Genomic DNA, 19,726 nt, shown 5'->3' with positions numbered 1-19,726 from the left:
ATCACAGTATTTCATGATTACACAATTCAATGTAACTGAAGCTTGTTCTTTAATAAATAACTCCAAAATTCTAAGTTTTTTTACCAATTTGATCTACTGAAACCTATTTCTCTAACACTCAGCAGTATGTTTTCAGAAGGAAACAACCACAACCAAAGCACACATACCTCAAAAATAGGAAATCCACAGCTCAAAATACAGGAAGTTCTGCTTACTTTCCTAAACACGAGAAGAAACTAACATTTTATTGATGTGGGAATTACAGAAGTTGAATACTGAGGGCTGTTTTTTTTTTACGTTATGCTTAAAAGCTTATACTGGTTTCTGCTCACTCTGGCTTACATCTTTACTGTTGTGTGTTTAAATCTTCACTGTAACAGTATAAAACTAATAGTTTTGCTACCTTTGCTGTAGGTATTTGGTTTGAACACTGTGTCCAAACAAATAACAGCTGTATTTGTACAAATTTTCTGCTGAAATTAATTTGAAAGCAGAAGGAGACAGGAAACAAAGTTTCATGTAAAATAATGATGCATTACCTAGCTAGCAGCTGGGTATAATCAAGTGTGTCAAATATACTCTACTGAGTGCCTAATTTACAGCCAAATAATGAAAAAGTGGGCTGAAAAACTGTAATGCCTGCTCTACATGAATGTTACAGATCTCAAAAAGACTAAGCTCATGTTTGAAAGTATCTCAATCAAAAAAAAAAACAAACTGAAAGATGTTTTGGAGCCTGCTGTAGTTTATGTCCATGACCAAGGGGATCACACAGAGTATTCTCTCTTACGAAATTTTTGATAAGTGAATGAGGAACTAGACAAGACTGTGACCTTTGGTACAGAGAGAATCTTTATGTTCCTACAGTGATAGCTACAGTATAATTTGAGGGTAAAAAAACCAAAAAAAACCAAACCAAAACAAAAAAAACCACAAAAACCCATATGTACAGAATAGCAGAATCCATTTCTAGATATTTTCCAGGAACCACCAGCCTCAAGCATCACATCTTAATAAAAGAGACTGACCTTATAAACAACAACAATCCCCATCGACTCTGCTGCAAATTGTCACTGCTCCAAAATACAGAATTTGAATACAATGGCAGAGAACTGTGTGAATGTAGCGAGGAAATCAGTACTATAATTCCTGAGTACAAGTGTAATGCTAAGCTTAGATAAGAACTTGGCTTTGTTGGGGGATGGGTGGGAGATGGAAGAAGGGACAGAAAGTTTATACATACACTCACAGTGAATTAGTCTAAAAAGAAGTGCGCAATCAGATTCCAGTTTGGGGGTTGGTATTTGTGGAGCCGCCGTAAGTTGACATACCTAAGACCTTTATACAAAGGCAGTTAAAAGTTTAAAGTTACCTACTGGAAATGCAACTCTTTCCTTGTACACTTTTGCACTTCCTTAACAATAAAGGTGGCATTCCTGAGCTATGACTTCTTTAGAAAATAATTTACAGGCTAAATATTGAACTTACTCTATAGTAAGGAAATATAAACTTTGTGCAATGGGCAAGATCAGCTATACTTGTTGACAGGAAAAACAAGAACAAAAACAATGAAAAACATACAGCCAAACACCCACACTAGGCTTGTCTGACTCCATTGGAAGATATCAGCAGATTGAAAGCCGAATTCATCACGCTCAAAAGCCACACAAGCCTTTCTAACTTAAAAAAAAAACCACACAAAAAAACCCAATGTGTGCAAGCACTGCTTTGTATAGTACTGAAACCAGTTAGGGATAAAAAAAAGGAACTTTTCATATGCCTCAGACTTGGTAGCTTTAGGAGGGACCCATTAGAACCTTGCATTCTAGATCCCTAAAAAGAACTTTGAAGTATCTGTTGCATTTAGATGCAAAGAAAACACACTAGGTGACCCTTAAAACCAAGTTATACCACACAAGAACGTCTCGGATTCAACAACTGCTTAGTACTCCTCTTTCTGTGTCATCCCTCTTTTTCTTCCACAAAGGATTGAACATGTTTTTTCAAAAAGATGTGATAAATTTGCTTCAGAGTTCTTTTCAAATATTATGAAAAATTCTAAGAACCAAATAATTCCACTACCTACAAAATAACAATGTTTCAAATTCTTGTTTAATAAATGTGTATGTGAATATATCTGTTTCTCTCAGCACACAATTATACAGCTCCAGCTTTCTTCTCTTTACTGCCATTATTGTCTGAACAAGTATAAAAGCAGTCCTTGAAATTCAAGGATTACCAATACTTTGAGCGAACTTCTTCCCAAAGTTTTTCACAGCTAACTGAAACAAACATCTCAAATTATTTTTAATGTTGCTGGCCTATAGTATTTTTCTTTACTTATGACAATAGATTATTAAAGAAGAATGCAGCCATGACCTGTGGCTGAAGAAAACCTACAGAAATTATTTTCTCAAGGTATCACTGTATTAATGTGGCCTGAGAACAAGACATGCTTGTTCAGCCATGCCTTGGTTCCATTGTCTCTCATTAAAATAAGCAGCCACTGAGATATCTTGGCATTCACGATACTGTTGTATACAAAGAAAGAAAAAAAGTGCCAAAATGTGCCTTAAGCAAAGGACAGAGCAAAGCTGACTGGGCCAGGAGCCAGCATTCAACACTGTGTACCAAGTGTACTAATGCAAGACTTTGGGGATCACTATCTTGGCACACGTAACACTGGTTTCTCCAATCATAAAATGTACTGAATTGTTCTGAGCAGGAGGCGCAGGGCCTCCCACAGTCAGGAACTGCCACCTCCCATAGGTAGGACTCCCACACAGCTCTCCTTTTTCCTCCAAAAAATATATATTCAGATGAGCATTAGGGTAAAAATCTAGAATTCTGCTGTGGTTTTCTACCCTGTCTTGTCTCCTGAGCAACCTTGAGCAAGCAGTGATCTATTAACAGAGTTTTCTTCAAAATTTAGATACAAGAGACTAAATCTCTCCAGAGCTGTACTGGCACAGAGGGTTAGAATTAACTCCATGCTGGCTACATGATGAGGTCTTTTGTTTCAACACTTGGTGGAGCTTTACTCAAGCTACTGTCTACACCCTAAATTTCCAGAACACCTGCCTCAAAAAAAACCATGAATAATTTTCTGCTAGAGTATCTAAATTAAAATAATTGTCTGAAACGTCATCCCACTACCCACTGACTATAGATAAGAATATAAGGAGACACATTTCTTCTACACGAAGACTAGAAAATTCTGGAGGTATGGTTTCAAGAGCATAAAGCCATCTCATGGCTGCCTTCACTTTTAGTGACCTTTGGGTTTGGATTATTTGTCTGTTTTGTTTCCTGTGGGTGGTTTGTTGTGGGTTTTTCTTCCTTTGTTTTTTTTTTAGGTTGGGTAATGAACTGAATCCACTTATCAGACAACAGGAGGAGGCCCGGAGACTTCAGACGGGACAGTGTAGACTGCAGGCATTAACGAGGAGAGAGACCTACCTTTTCAGAACCTATGAACCATTAACTCGGCCATGTCAAGCAGATCAGCTTCCTGAACTGGTAATTACACAATTGCAGAACCACTTTTACTAGTGCAAGAAAAACAGTGGAAACAAGGGAAACCAGACCACCACAGCAGCCCCTTTTTAAGCCAGCTTAAATTACTGTGTAAGTGCATCCCTGCCTCTTCACATCTGCAGTATATATTAATTCGTATGCTACAGAGACAAAGTAAAAGATGTCAGACTCTTACACATGGCAGCAACCAATTTTAAAGTCAACATTCATCACTCGTTCTGTAACAACTGAGATAGCCTTCTCTCTCTTCCAGTTATCAGTTATTATAATTAATACAAATTAATTTTCCAGTTGTCCAAGTCATTTCATTGTTGTTGCAATGTTTAGGTTTAAAAGGGAAACACAAAATAGGCCAAGTTTAAAAGCCAGAATGTATAGATAGCCAGATGTATAAGCCTTTAACTCTTAAAAACTGTCTCTGCTTTTCCCAGCACATACATTCAGATTGCAGGCACAAATGCTTCAAAAAAAGTTACTAAGATATATCTGTATTTCTGCTCACTCTTTCTTGAAGAAGTTCCACAACTTGTTGTATACAATCATTCACATCACAGGAATCGGTTTTCAGCACAAGCTCTGGGGTTTCTGGTTTTTCATACTCAGAGTCAATCCCAGTAAAACCTACAGAACATAGCACAAAAATCTTCAGTGACTTTTTCCAAAAGATGACTCCATTTTAACATTGTTCACAGACAGTCTTCTAGATATAAACCAACACAACAGGCAAGACCACAGAGTTTTAGCCTCCTTAATACAACATTTCTTAGGGAAATCAGCAGCTTTTTTCTTTATCAGACCACCAGCTAATCCTACTACATGACTGCATCAAACTTCAGCATTCTGCAGCACACATATAGCACATTTTTGTTGGTGAAGTTATGCAATTTATACTGTGAATAAAGAAAGGAGTACTGGCAGAAGAACTGTGCTTATCAACCCAGAGTTAGTAATTCCTCGGCTGTCGTTCATTATTAGCTGTGATTGTTAAGGTTTTTTTGAACACAAAGCCTGATGCTGAATGACCAGTATATATGTAAATTTACACTCATGCCACCAAGCAGTACTTTGAAGAGTAAGGAATTCCAACACCTATTACATTAGTTTAGCTAATATACCCATTTTAAGACAGCTGCTAACGTAAGGCAGATGTGTGTATTTACTGTAGTTATAATAACTACTGTCACAGACTGTACAAGCTACCAGTGACACTTGTACTGTTCTACTTGGCTAGCAATCTGCTTTGAAACAGAGGAGATTCTGACTAACCATGCATAAATCAGATGGAAAATATCAGCCCAAAGGCAAAGCATGTAAGCACTAAAAGTCAGATCTGCAACAGAACATCTGCATCCTCTACAATTCCCAATGCAAACGTTAAAACTTGAGTTTTTCACTTCAGATTTAAATACTCTCAAAATTAGTAGCTTAATTCCCTATCTAAGAAAAAGATCAATTGCCGCAGTACCCCATATAATAAAGAAAGGTCGGTCTCTATTCCAAAAACTGTATACTTTGTAAGTATCTAATTACTAGAGGAGTGGGAGTAAGGGGCAAAGAAAGTGCCTCGTTACCACTGCCAGAGAAAAAGAAGATAACAGATGCTGACATTCCTTGTGAATGGGCAAGTTCATTTAATTTTCATCCTTCACATATCACACAGACCACAGGATACAGCCACTGCTAGATCCACTTGTAGCTTACTTAGCCACTGTATACCTCACTACCAATTCTAAAGTGACACAATTCCATTATGCGGCTCATAAAATTAACAAAATACTAAGGAAATTCTACAGCACAAATAAGGATTCTGTACAGAACTATATCTTTGTATCATGCCATCTCAAGCCATTTTGCTTTGATTCTGAGCAAACCTTAGTTCAGCCTTATTTATTCCTGGTCTTCACATGATATATCTGGTAGTGCTAGAATTATCAAGGAACTAGTCATGTGGAATGTCTTGGATTTCTTGAATTTTATATCACTTTTGATTAATAGTGAGTTCGTCATTACAGCATCTGCAAGCTCGGCTGCTGAAAGTGATTACTTTCAGAACTGCTTTGCTTCTTAATATGGGTAAGAAGTGCTATCATCAACCTCTGCAAAATATAACACAGAGCAAAGAAGCACTTAAAACAATACTTGCAATGAGTGACCACATATTTAGGCTTTATTTTATTGCAGCTTGTACTTAAATCTCTATCTGAGGCTGAGGAAAGGAAATCTTTTTCATGGGCACTAGCACAGAACAATGATTCCAAAATAAAACTCTCTTCAGAAGTGTTCTTAATTGTCTTTACAGAAAGACTGTGATCATGCTTTACTTTTTGGAAGAAGTTAGTAACACTTATTAATGCAATTCTTTATAGACTTAAGAGAGAATCAGGCTCTTTTTTAACTAGTCAATGGAGACACAAAGGAAATTGACTATCCTCAATCATAAGAACTCGCAACAGAACCCATGTGATCTGCTCAAGGTTTTTTGACTCGAGGACAGCCAGTTTTGCCCTTTGACTATCCTATATGTTTAACTAGTCAGTTGCAAGAGCTAGAAGTCAATCCCAACTTTCTGGTTGGTCCTGTCCCCAGTCCATGCTGCTTTTAAGGGTAGTACATTCACAGACTGGAGCACATCCACTTATGTGGAGCCAAATTACATTGATGTTTCACTTCTGTAGAAAGGATGTGACTACATTTAGGCTCACCTTTAATTTCTCCAGCCCTGGCTTTCTTATACAGTCCTTTGACATCTCTCTGCTCACAGACATGCAATGGAGCATCAACAAACACTTCAAAAAAAGGCAAACTTGCTCCTTCATGAATTCGTCTGGCATTATTACGATCCTGAAAGAAAACAGAAAAAAAAAAAACTAAAAGACTGCACCCACATATTGTTACTGTTCAAAGTTCATTTTAAAGAAGCCGACAGTAAAATGTAAACAAGTTTTCAAAATTCGAAAAAAATAAACATGATTTGATCAACTAAACAGCTGCAAGCTACATCAGTTTGGCTACAGTTTATCACATAGTAAAAGCTGACACGAAGATCTGAGATATTTTACTTTAACTTGATTTATAAAAAACAAACAAACCACAAACCCAGGCATCGAGCACAGTATTTTCTATACCTGCCCCTATCTTAGGAGTTACTTCCCCAACAGTTAAATCTGCCTAGCTCACTAAATCAGAGAAGGTATTACCTGCTGTTCCTGATATGACCACCCTTCTCTCCAGAGCATCAGATTTCTCTCCTTTCATTAATCTGACAAGATCTGTATACTCCAAATATTATGTTATTTGTACATCTTGCCAACCATTGAAACAATTGGTGAATTTCACTTAGAGAACAAAAAAAACTCAAAAAGACCATTAAAACCATCTCTTACTAAATATGGTTATTTTTTCTTATATCTAAAGGCTTCTTTTTTACCGCAGGATTTTGATTTCCCAAAATTATTATCAGAAGAACTGTTTGTAGCACTATAACTGAAGAAATAACACCTTCTCATGCTGTGAAACATCTGAGCTACAGCCCCTGGATCATTCTTCAAGATATTTGGTGTTCATGCATCCTTTTTGTCTCTTCCATCCATGTTCTCATACACAGATGAAAAAGCCTTCACAAAAAAAATGTGAATGTAGATTTAGGTCAATTTTTGGTATTATCTAATGTCATGTGGTATACACAGCATGAAATAAAGTAAAAAGAACCGCGGGTAATTAAACATTTTTCCCTTAAGCCATTTGGTAAAATATAGCTCACAGCATTCATTTACTGAAGGCAAAACTGCTTTCAAAAACAATTCAACTGAGTCTTCAGGTTAAGTGTACACCTAGTCTTCATATTTATAAAGTACTGGAATCTACACAGGTCAAACAAGATATTGTAAATTTAAGACTCTTTCTTGGAGTATCATTTGTGTTTGTTCCTAATATTAGATTAATAATTCTGCCTAATAAACTGAAGGACAGTTCCAGTTACAGAAGTAAGGTAAACTTTTTTTATATTTAAGAATAATGTTTCTGAACTTTAAGTAATCATCTCTAGAAAGCACAAATGTCATTTAAAAACAAAAAAGCAAGCAAGGATTTGATTCTGGCTAAGTTCAGCAAGAGATTCCTATAACTAAAATTCTGAGTGACATTTTGCATTTTCCCTACAATTTATTTATTTCGGGCGTTTTCACATTTACCTGAGTATAAGGAGAGATGAAACTAGTAATGCACACCAAGCCAGCATCTGCAAATAGTTTAGCAACCTCAGCAATACGACGGACATTTTCTTCTCTATCTTCTGGTGTGAAACCCAGATTCTTATTAAGGCCTTGGCGAATATTGTCACCATCCAATGTGTAGCATGGAATGCCATGGCATACTAAATACTCCTCAAGTGCCATGCTCACTGTAGTCTTCCCAGCACCAGACAGACCTGGAATATTTAATCATAATATAAACATATATTATAAACATATAAACAAGGTAGGGCAAATTATAGTATATGTACCACTGCTAGTACAAAAAACCCAAAGTGACAGGCATCAGCAGCAATGCCTTTTGGAGATGATTACCTGCAATATAAGCCAAGTGCCTTTTACACAGACAATAGGTATAGGGAGAGTAAGGCACAAAGTTAAGCATACAATTAGAATCAGATAAAAGAGTTTGACCTCGAGAGCTGCTGTCCCTTATACAGGCGGTGCACATTCCCCAGTGCTGCTGCTGGCAGTTGTTAGTACCTGAACAAACTAAATCCAGAAATCCAACACACAGTTAAGATGTTATTTTTACATCAGAAGAGGAAGATGTCAAGCTGAAGTGAATTTCAGTCAACAAAAGGAATGGGATCAGACCAAACCACACTCTGATCTTTCTCCTTGCAGAATAACAGCACTGAATTAGGCACCACAGACGCAACCAAACTCACTCACTCAAGACTCACACACAGTAGTCCTGCTCCTCTAACTGTAGTGTTTTAGCAACATGCAAAGACAATTTTAATATTAAACTTTGGTCCAGTTCAGAATCTTTGGCAACAAACCTTTAAACAATTGAGAAGTCTTGGTGGCACTAAAAAGTCTACTGTTTGCTTTAATATTGAAATGTATTTCAATCATTTTCCAGACTAGATTTCAGAAGCTTATCTGGGGCACTTGCTTCAGCTTATACAGAGCAATCAGCTCCTAAATGGGACACAAACCACCCTACCTCTATTATTCCACCACCTCTGGTGCCCATTAGTGAACTCAGTTTGCTAATTCCCCCCTGCCTTTTTTTCTCTTTTTCCCCCTTTTGTGTCTGTGGCAAGACTGTGTTAAATTCACTGATGATTCAGTAAGTTGAATCAGTTCAAGGTTGGGCTGCGTAAGCACTACAGCTTAGGCAAGGCAAGAGAAGGAAAGCAAGGCTGGAAACAGAAGAGGCTTCTCTGGCAGTAATTAAGTACACCCCCATGCTAGAAAATAAGCATGGCAGTTCAAATTAAAATTTTAGCAACTTCATCATTTGCTTCTCATTGACACAGTCTTTGACTTGCAATTTTTGTCCCCATATCTAGCTTGCTATTCACTCAAATGCTCTAGCTTATCCTACATCATTTGGTCTCCAACGTGTAACGAAATGCAAAAGTTAAGGTTATATAATAAAGAATTTTGAAAACAGCTTTTGAGCTGACAAGTCTTTAAAATAACTTACACTCTCAAAATTGCATATTTATTATTTTATGAAAGTAATGCTTTTCCACATTTTTGATACATTCCTCGGGGTTTTTTTTACTAGGATCCTCTGACTCCACAGTGCAAGACGTTGTTAGAATTTAGCTCTCAAATAAATCTTAGCTTAAATGATCCCTGAAATAACTTTCCGTACACTCCCACCGCATGAGTGCTGATGAGGTGAGAGAATCTTGAAGCAAGTATACCACCATTTCAGCTTCTATTCTAAAACCTAACAGATTTCTGAAGACTCACGTTTGCACAGTTCTAAAATAGGTAGTACGGCTTACTTCAATATCCACAATCCATTTCACTCCCTAACATCAGTACTCAAACATCTGCAATAACTTAGCTTCCCCAACACACTCTTCTTAATACCTTACAGCCTTCCTACTTTCCTGTATTCTACCACCACCCTTCTTCCTCCTGAAAAAAAAACGAAACTGAGCATTAAGATTACATTTGTTTAAAAAGTATGATGACTGGAAAATATTGCTGTGCAGATAACTGAGAAAACATTTTTATCATGACCTTTTCAAAAGGATATTAATGAATTACCAGGCGAAACAGAATGGCAGCCTACCGGACCATTTCAGCATAGAGAGACAGGCTGGAGCTACATGACAGAAATAGGGAGAGAAAGGGCTCCATTCTTTTACTAAAGAAATACATGTCAGTAAGCTGTTGTATCAAATCTGCTTCGAACGGCTCTCAGCAATTTGTTATTAACTACTGCTTTACCTTTCACACGTGTTCATTAACACCAGTGGAAACAGATTTTACTTAGTGTATTAAGTTCTCTAATATTCTGTGACAATCTTTTCTAAGACAATACAACAGTGCTCTAAATGGTTTACAAACTAATTAAATAGAACATTTTGTTATATTCATTTTTTATTTTCAGTTTTAACTGAAAAAAACTCCAAAGGAAATATGTTAAAGCTTCCAGGAACTTTCAAAGACCAACCAAATACATTCCCTCACAGTTACCAAAGCTGTCTTCCAGAATTTACTTACTCCCTCTTTTCCCAATCAAAACAACTCAGTGAATAAAACACGGGGCTGATTTCAAAAATAAATCCCACTATGGATTGCCTCAACATGCAATTGCTGTCCAAAGGCATAGGCTAAGATTGAAATGTTATTTCAACTCAAGGAGACAAGAACATTCCAAAGAGAAGAGACCTTTACAGAAAAGAGTCAGAAACACAGACTCAAAAAAAAAAAAAAAAGTTAGGCTTCATTTGGAAATAGGTAAAATGAACAGCAAGAAGAGCCAGAAATGGTTAAAACACAAACCTCTCCCCCCCATACACTCCAAAACTCAACCAGAATTAAGTAGCAGACAGTGCCAAATAAACAATGCTCCTAGAGCACTGAATAAAATACATTCTCTAGTTACTGTCTGTCCCAGAGCAATTTCTTACTAGTGTACCTAAAAATAGTAATAAAATTGCATCCAGGTCTTAGATTCCACAAACATTCAACCTTGCAGGAAAAAAACGAGCTACAACTACGTAACTTTTCAGAAGAGTAACTAAAACAAAAAGTTCCTCAGAAATCCATGCTTGTACCTGTTAACCAGACTGTGCATCCACGAAAACCACTTCTTGTTCCTACCACTTGGCCTCTCTTATTCCTGCTGACATGATGAGCTTGGTAGGTAACATTGGTTGCCCTCTGCATTCCCTGTAAAAGAAGAAATTGGTCGAGTCTTTAACTTCTGAAAGGTTGTGCTGGCAAAGCACACCAAAACTTATTCACAAGCACAAAGAAAGACTTGGAGAGAGACTAATGGAAGTAAAACCAATACCCAATCTATCAGCTGCAGCATCGATCACAGGACACAAAGGAAGTCAGAAAAGCCACCCATAGAAAACCATATCCCTTGTGCTCCCTCTGCAAAACTTGGGATTGCCAGGTTAGTCAACTACTACTTTCAAATACAAATTATTTAAGAAAAAATCAACGATAAAAGCAGATATGAACTGTCAGAGCTGCTAGACGTGACTTCTATTCAAGTTGTTTAAATCTACGAAGATCAAATGGATTCTCTCTCTCTCTCTGAGCTAAAGGATTCTGTCATAAAACAGCCAAACATTGGTTCATTTTCAACTCAAGAGGCCTTTTCATTGCAAACTACGCACGTCTGGTCCAACTTTCAGTTCAGCAGACACACCTCCATACCATTCTGCCTTTACCTATCTTCAGCGTCCAAAATTGAGACAGTTATCATGTATTCTGAGTGTTTAAAGGACGTACTGTTTCTAAGAGACTTACTAAAGAATTTACTTTAAAAAGATGGGATTTTTGTAATGCAATTAATTAAAACAAATCTGGTTACAGACTTGCTTAAAAGTGTTTATCCATCATAACAAGCTGCTGTATGAATACATCAAGTAAGATGACACTACTGCCAAAAACATTTCACAGTCTAAGGGAGGGAACCCACAGGAAGATCAGCCTCTGCATTCCCTTAAGCTTTAATGGTATCATTACGTGAACTTTGTTCATAAAAGATCAAGACCTTAGATAACCAGACAGAGCATGAACAATCAAAGAGAAGGCTTAGGAAAAAAAAAACCCAACGGTGTGGAGGGATTAGTAGTATATGCAGTGCTACTATGACTTCTCTTGCTTACAAACATATTGCGATATACTTGCACTATCTTCTTTTTCATCATTGTATCAGTGCTAGCTGGAAAGGAAAGCACTTAGTACATTTTATAAAAAGAAAAGGGAGGATATTCATCTATGGAGTAGTGGCAGAAAACTGTTCATAGTTTTAGAGACATCACAAAGTAAAGTTAACAGAGAAATGCTGTCTACTTGTAGCTTGAAGAACTGCTGTTACATCATTCTTCTGTAGAAAAACACTTCAAAAGTTTATAACTTAATTGGAATTTATGAATTTGTGTGATTGTATGTCCTCATTTCTATACACATCTGGGCTCATAGTTAATACAAACAGAAACTCAAGGTAGGAACAGATGTTCAAGTTTTAAAATACAACAACTCCGTAATTCAGTGGTAACAGACCAGCATCTAAAGTTAGATGAAGACTGAATACCAACCCTTAAGAAACCACCACCTGCAAACAGGTTATGACCATACAAAATGAAGTTATACTTGCTGATTGTGTTATCTTCAAACAATTTATCTCCTAAAACAAAGGTGGTTTGCACACAAAGTCAGTGAAATACAGCTAACTAAAACCAGAAGTCAGAGTCAAAAACTCAAAAAGACTTTCTTCTTACAGTAGAAACAAATATGCACTACTGGAGACCTCGGCAAGCAAGTGCATAAATTGTGGAATTAAAAACAACAAAATTAATTTAAATACTTGGCCTTCAATTAAAATACAGATACACTGTGCACAATGAATGTACACAGCAATTCAAACATATTAATTGCAACATTGTTTCTCATTAATTCCAGTTGTACTGTATTTTACCAGGCACTGGATAAATAGAAGACAGTCTCCAAGCACAGTTCCCATGCCATTGTCTCAGTAAGCTCTTTTACACTAGAACAAAAAACACACACATGCTTTGCTTTTGACTCCTGGCAATGAGTCTATTATGAGACTCAAGTGCTTTGGAGGTCAAACATCTTATCCAAGGAGACTTCTTCCAGTCCAGTAAGTTATATCAGTTTTCTTTGATTTCCAGAACTAGCAAAGTAGCAACGAAACTGGTCAGGGTATTGCACTAGGCTTACAAAACACATGAAACCCTGAGGAAGCAGGCAAGAGGGATTCCTAAACTGATGAAAAAGACACAACTTTAAAAAAGAAAAAACAAAAAAGTATCAAGTAACAAATTAGCAGAGATGACAAATCACAGCAACGAGAAGGCCAACAGATTGCTAGAGTCTAAGGCACACAAGTGCAACAGGGTAGGCAAGTAAGCTCAGCGGTGGGACATTAAGCCATCTGTACTTCAGAAGCAGGCATCTAAGACTAAAGGTTGAAATGCCCAAACAGCGTGCACGCATTCAGAAAAACACTCGTCCCCAGAAGCCCCACCTTTTGTTCATGTGTGCATACACACAAACAAGACAGCTCAGTACTACTTCTGGGCAAAGTAGTAGCAAAATCCTCTTTACCTTCCAACAGAAACCAGCTTTTTATAGAGGTGCTCTTAAGTGTTAATAATTTAGCAAATCATTCTCTCTTGCTGCAAAAAAAACCTAGTAATGGTTCCTAATCATGTCTACTTTGCTACTAGATGAGCAATAAAAGCCAACAGTGGATCCTCAACAACATAAGTTTTTAATTACTATCTCTCATATATACACTTACTACAAATATTGATGTGTCACAGAAAAATACTCAGAAGCAGAAGTCAGTAGCTGACATCGGTTGTGCTCTTAAAACATTGAGCCAGTCTTTAAATTCCTGTACATAAAATTTTAAGAGTATCAACTGATGAAATTAAATGGCTATCTAAAATGCTTGCAGAAATAAAGAACAGTCATTTCCTTTTACACTACATCAAAGCATCGCTCACCTTGGAGATCCATATTAGCAATGTTAAAAGAAACAAAACATAAGAAAATGAGTAACAGAAAAACTCAATGCGATTAGCAAGTACTCTCTAAAAAAAGCTATTTTAAACTTCTTAGCCTAATTACATTCATTATAATAGCCGCTACTGAAATGACACACTAGATTTTTGTAAAGGGGCTAATGGAGAAAAGGGCATTAATCTCAAAGGTCTATTTATCAGCTTTATTTACAACCATTAGAAATTTCCTCTCTAACTTGCCTACAAAAATATTTCACCCTGGGTTACACATTAAGTGCTTCCGCACTACTTATACAAATACCGCATTTTAATATTTTCCTTCCTACTCACCATGTTGAACAGAAATAATGCTTTGGTGCACTGTGTTTCATTATAACAGTAATGTCAGCTGAGAAGGCTGACATATCCTTCCTTTCTTCTCCCCTACTATGTTTATAGTTTGCTTCTCGCATGAAATCTGAAGTGTCATAATAGGCTAATATCTTTCTACTGAAGATTAAAAAAATAGGAACATTTAAGTAACAAGCCCTTCACAGATGTGCACTGAAGAGCTGTAATGATAAGACAGCAAAGAAGGATGACTTCGCAGCTTACTTTTTTTTGGCATAAAGGTAACCTTTTAGCTTTGCAGGTAGTTGAATCGGGAAATGAGTACAGACATCGAAGAACTATGGGAACAGAAGAAAGAAAGAAGATGGGGACCAAAAGGAAATACTAACTCTGTCAACTTCTCTACTTAAAGATTTGCAGATACAGACTTGACCCATATTTTTTCCTCTTATCTTATTCTTGATGTTTTGCCCAGTTGCAACTACAACTTTTTTTTTTCAAACCCAAATCTGACTATCAGTGCCAAACATCTTTGATGTAAGAAGTCAGATCTGACATCCAGACAAAGCAGAGCAAATCCAGGTTGCAATACAAAGATCAACAAACATCAGAAAGAAAAGATTATTGTCTAAATGTTTCATAGTTAACAGACCGACCACTACACTGGCATAAACCCAATTTATTCTTCATTACTTCCGGACTACAATGAAACACTGTATTTCTACAGTCACTTTATAACAAATTGTAACTTTCCACAAAGCGAGACCTCTGGGGCAGGAAGTAAAGCTTTCAATTGCAAGCAGAGACTCCCCAAGCTACAGCACCAACTTGACACCGCTCCGAGGTTGGAAGCATCAGGAAAGAATGGTATGAAGAACAGGCATGGTTTCTATACAAACCATAGATACTCAACAAGCTGTGACTAATTCCATATTCCTCTGCTCTAAGATGACAGCATTGATTTCCTCAGCAAACAACTCCCATCAGCTAACAACACCAGCACATCCAGCATCGCATCTGAAATGTAGTCTTATCTTTAACGTCTCGTCCATTTTCCAATCATCTCAGACACTTTATGGGCCATTTGCTAACTTGCTCATCACGTGCCTCTTGTAAGCCAGGGATACACTGATAACAACACATTTTTATGACAATTATTCTTCAGCACTGATGACTCAACCAAATGATGGCTTTCTTTTTCCTCCCAAACTGCTCTCCTCAGTAGCCAAACAGCAACTCAAGCAGACTGAACACTGCCCAACTTCTTTGTCTACATACAAACACAAGCAAGGAGAACATAGTTCCAACATAAAAATTGTACTACCACAGATGCTAAAACAATGGCACTTCACCTGAGAGTCTCTTCACATGTTTAGCTGAGGTTTCAGGACCTGTTCACCAAAAGATCTGCCAGGAATGCCTTCCAATAGCTACCTCTCAAAGTCTGGTATGAAAACTCGTGCTTTCTTTGGACAACCATGCTTCGGAAAGAAAGGCAAGACCAGAAATGATATCTGAACAATAAGATGGTTTACAGTTATTAAAAACCTAACAATTCACCAATCCATCTTCTGCCATAGCCTACAGCATCACATTTTCTCCCATTTACAACAAAAATTCTTACATTTATCTTTACAGCTGCCCTCCAGAAGGCAGTTTGCCACAGTGATATTGATACAACAAGGCACCTAAACATCTTGGCATATAGCACCACCTAATCTGCCAAACACACGTTGTCCTGACACAGAGGCTAGCTCATCTTTGCCAGATGTTCTAACGCTTGGACAGTTTCAAAAGTCACAGCAGCAAAAAGCAGTCAATCTTCTACAGTACTGTGGATACAAGGAACTCGGTGATAACCATACTATAAGTAGTATGTCTTCACTTGCCACCTGCTGCAGTAACAGTATGACCAAAAGCAGAGACAGTTTATTCACCAATGCCTCCACTGAATATGCTCTCAGAAACAACTGGAGCAAGTTCTTGTTCGGAGTTATGTGCAAAATGATGCAACACCTCAGTCATGTTAGGAGTTCGAGCTACAGTAAAGAAAGCATTCCACAAGTCTTCCTATCAAGCTAGTGTAATGGCAGTATTTGCGGCTATGTTGCGTGCTGCTCTGTAACTTGGAGTCTGCTGTGCTCAGAGGTGGGCTTGGCAAGGGGATTTCCACAGACAGAGGTGTATTTTGAATAGTGCTGGATGTCCAGAGAGAGTTTGGAAGACAAGGCTCTGCCTGTTCCTAGGGGCTGCCGATTCCACCAGGGTATAATGCATTGCTTTGACTTTCCTCTCAGCTCAACAGACGCAGAGTCAAAAGTGCCAGAACATTTGCCTGTGGAGCATGTGAATCAGCAGCGCTTTTTTCCTGGTGAAGCTTACTGGGTTACAGAGAGCATTTCAGCTGAGGTCTTCCGAAGGAAAAAAGTGAGAAGTGGAAGACTTCCTCTGCTTGTCACGTAACATAGAGGGGGTTGCTAACCTCAACTGAACTCAGCAAACAGTTAATGTCAGTTAACTTTTTTTAACACATAATTTCCCTGCTTCGGACAAAGCCATCTCAGCTTTGCTCCTGACAAATTAAATGGCACAGAGTAACTTTTAAATACACTTTATTACCCACACCCAGACATGATCTATTCCACTATCTTCATAACATCTAATTATGTCTTTTCCTCATAGAAGTTGAAAGAATGTAGCTTACCGATTACTTTGTTATATAAACAAGTTTGAACTTGTACACAGTGGAAGAGGCTTGGAAGGGCACATCATCTACTGAATGATTTTCAGCACAACAACAACTTTCCCATTTTTCAGGCAACCATGAGACTTCTTTCTTCTTCTTCTTTAATAGATGATTTTAATCATATTTAATAGAAGACTTCTTGTCATAAGAAAATTGTGGCCTGTACTACTCACAGCAAGACTTCAATGACTGTTTTACACTGTCACTTTCATATCAAACATTTTCTGGATCTTATCTCTCATCTGCTTCAGCTCAGCAATGTCTGAAAGAAATCATACTTTTTTTCCTTCCTTCCCTCCTCCCCCAACTTGTCTTGCATCATCAAAAGTATCAAATGTTCTCAGCAAAGGCCTGCAATGTATCTTCTAAAGAGCTGCATTTTGGTCTTCGCTGTAAACGGATCTTCCCACACCTTCACGAGCAAGAATGAAGGCTTTGGTTACATTTTTTTAAGCCCCGTCTCGACAGTTTTCCACGTAACACCCGCCATACAAAGAACCTCAGTCCTCGGCCAACCCAGCTTTATGAATGGCCACATTGTGCGTCGCATTCGAAGCCTTCCTCCTCCCAGGACGCCGGGCGCCGAGGGCTCACGGCGGCAGAGGCAGGGATGGATCCCCAGGGCCCTGGTCCTCTGCGGAGGGGCTTCCCGCCCTTCCCCGCCAGCACACTCCGCACGCCCGAGGGCAGCGACGCGAAACCGGCACGCCGGGGAGGGGTCGCCGCCGCCGGGCTCCAGGGCGACGCTCCCCTCAGGGGGTCCGCGCGGACGCGCTGCTAACGGCCCCGGCTCGAGGCGCCCCGCACCCCTCCCGGCCCCGGGCGGGCGGCAGGGAGCGGTACAGAGAGACCTCCCCCCCGCCCCGGGCCCCGCTGCCGCCCACTGCCACATCACCGCCGAGCCCGGCCGCTTGCTCGCTCCTTCCTTCCTTCCTTCCTCCTTTCCTTCCTTCCTTCCTTCCTTCCTTCCTTCCTTCCTTCTTTCCCTCTCCTCTCCTCTCCTCTCCCCTCCCCTCCCCTCCCCCCGGCCCGCTCTGCTCCCCCCGCCCCGCTCCCCCGCACGCCCACCCACCCGCCCGCCCGCTCACCCAGCTCGGCACCCTGTTGCTCAGCTTGACTTTCTTGCACTGGCTCTCAGGCAGCTCCATGGCGGCGGCAGCGGGAGGAGGAAGGGAGGCAGAGGACGCGCCTTCCCCACTGATGCTCGTCGCGGATGAAGCTGCTGCTGCCGCCGCCGGGGAGCGGTGCCGTCTGCCCGTCCCCGCCCGCCGCTTGGCCAAAGGTGGTGCAGGGAGGGGCCGCGGCCCGGCGGGGGGGCGGGAGGCAGGGAAGCAGGGAGGGAGGGGCCGGGCCGGGCCTCACCCAGGCGCGTGCGCTGCGCCGTGACGCGCGGCGGGGTGGGCGGCGGCCACGGGAGGCAGCGGCTTCCGCCCGGCCGCTCGCTGCTGCCCCTGGCGGGCGGCGGGGTCTGCCCCGGTGCCGCGGCCGGGCCCGGCGCGTTCACGCCCGGCGCTCCCCGCGGGCGGCGGCGTGCAGGCGTTGCCCCTTGCGCGGTGCGGCGCCGTGGGCTGCGCAGCCAGCCCCGCTCGTCCGGAGAGGGAGGCGGCTGCAGCAGTGCGAGGCCTGCTCCCGCTGCCAGGACCCCGCAGCTCCCCGCAGCCACCCAGTTACCACACGGCCGGGGGGGGGGAGGGAGAGGCGCCTCAGCTGGGAGGCGGCGAAGCTCCGCGGAGCAGCGGGGCGGGCGCCGGTGGTCAGGCAGTCGTGCGTGAGCTGGCAGGCCGAGGCTTGTCTCGGCGGATCTCCCACCCGACAAGGGCGTCCCCGACAAACACAGCTGAGCCGGTGCTGCATTCTAGGGGATGTCTCCTGCTGGGAACTTAGAACCAGAAGTTCTTGGATCCTCAGCTTCCACGCCTGCTTTGGCGCTCGAGGGCTAATCTCAAGGTGGAGATGATGCCGTGCTAACAGGAGTTACTGTATAAATATTAGTCCATTTGTATCAGTTCAAGAAAGGAATTGCTTCAGCACTGACGTGCTAATCAAGGTGGAAATGGTGCTGTACTAACACAAGTTGCATTTACTGTAAAAATATTAGCCCGTTTACAATCTTGGTGTAGATTGGTCGCTGACAGTTTAAGCAGGGAATAAAAAGGCCTTCTTTGTGGATGAATGTTTACTCCTGCTCTATCAGAAAGACATCCTTCCAAAGATACAAAGTTGTTGGTTTTAAGGCATATTTTAAAATCCAGGTTAAAAGCTTAAAATCCTTATGCAAGGTAGATAACCTCTCTGAAACCAGGACAAATAATTAGACATGCTCTTAGGCAATTAGAATGTCAGACAGAATTAACACAACGTAACCAAGAAATACAACAGTTGCAGTTTTTTATTTAGGCTTGACTTGAATGACAAGGCTGCCCAGGACGCTGCCCTGCAAGTAGCTGTTCAGCAGATGGTCCCTGGCTGCACACGGACATTTTGACCATCGAAAACAGCGTCAGAGGCAGGGCCTGGATTTTAATTAGCAAAATCTATTGCACAACGTTCTCTCCCAGGCATGGAAAGAGAACCAGCATACTGCAGTGGAACAGCGAGTTGAGGACTTCCCCCTGGTGACTATGCAGTTGCGTCTAGGGCAGGCTTAGTTAACTGCGCTTTGCACAACATCGTTGTTTTCCATGGCTGAAGAGTAATTCTAAACGGTATTTGCTAAATGGTTCTCTTTTAACCAAAGCCAGGACACAATCACATTCTTTTTAAATTCTACTATCACTTTATTCTGACTGTATTGATATAGATTGGTACCGTTCATTCTGCCGTCTGAGAGACAATAGTAGGAAGAAGGTAGTTTGCAGTTGTTGTAAATTAAATCA

At 40.4% G+C, this 19,726-nt stretch overlaps 1 protein-coding gene across 1 annotated transcript in view; it reads right to left on the bottom strand.

Moving 5' to 3' along the window:
* Window positions 1-18,204, bottom strand: part of PAPSS1 (3'-phosphoadenosine 5'-phosphosulfate synthase 1) — a 48,234-nt gene extending 30,030 nt beyond the window's left edge. Inside the window, exons 1-5 of the mRNA XM_075421376.1 lie at window positions 17,939-18,204; window positions 10,820-10,934; window positions 7,728-7,963; window positions 6,240-6,378; window positions 4,040-4,158 (exon numbers count right to left, since the gene is read on the bottom strand). Of these exons, the coding sequence (XP_075277491.1) occupies window positions 4,040-4,158; window positions 6,240-6,378; window positions 7,728-7,963; window positions 10,820-10,934; window positions 17,939-17,998 (669 nt within the window). The 5' untranslated portion in view covers window positions 17,999-18,204. The remainder of the gene's footprint in view (window positions 1-4,039; window positions 4,159-6,239; window positions 6,379-7,727; window positions 7,964-10,819; window positions 10,935-17,938) is intronic.
* Window positions 18,205-19,726: the final 1,522 nt, after the last annotated feature.

The sequence above is a fragment of the Opisthocomus hoazin genome, chromosome 5 (assembly GCF_030867145.1).
Source record: "Opisthocomus hoazin isolate bOpiHoa1 chromosome 5, bOpiHoa1.hap1, whole genome shotgun sequence".
Lineage (NCBI taxonomy): Eukaryota > Metazoa > Chordata > Aves > Opisthocomiformes > Opisthocomidae > Opisthocomus > Opisthocomus hoazin.
This window is presented reverse-complemented; position numbering and strand designations above follow the sequence as displayed.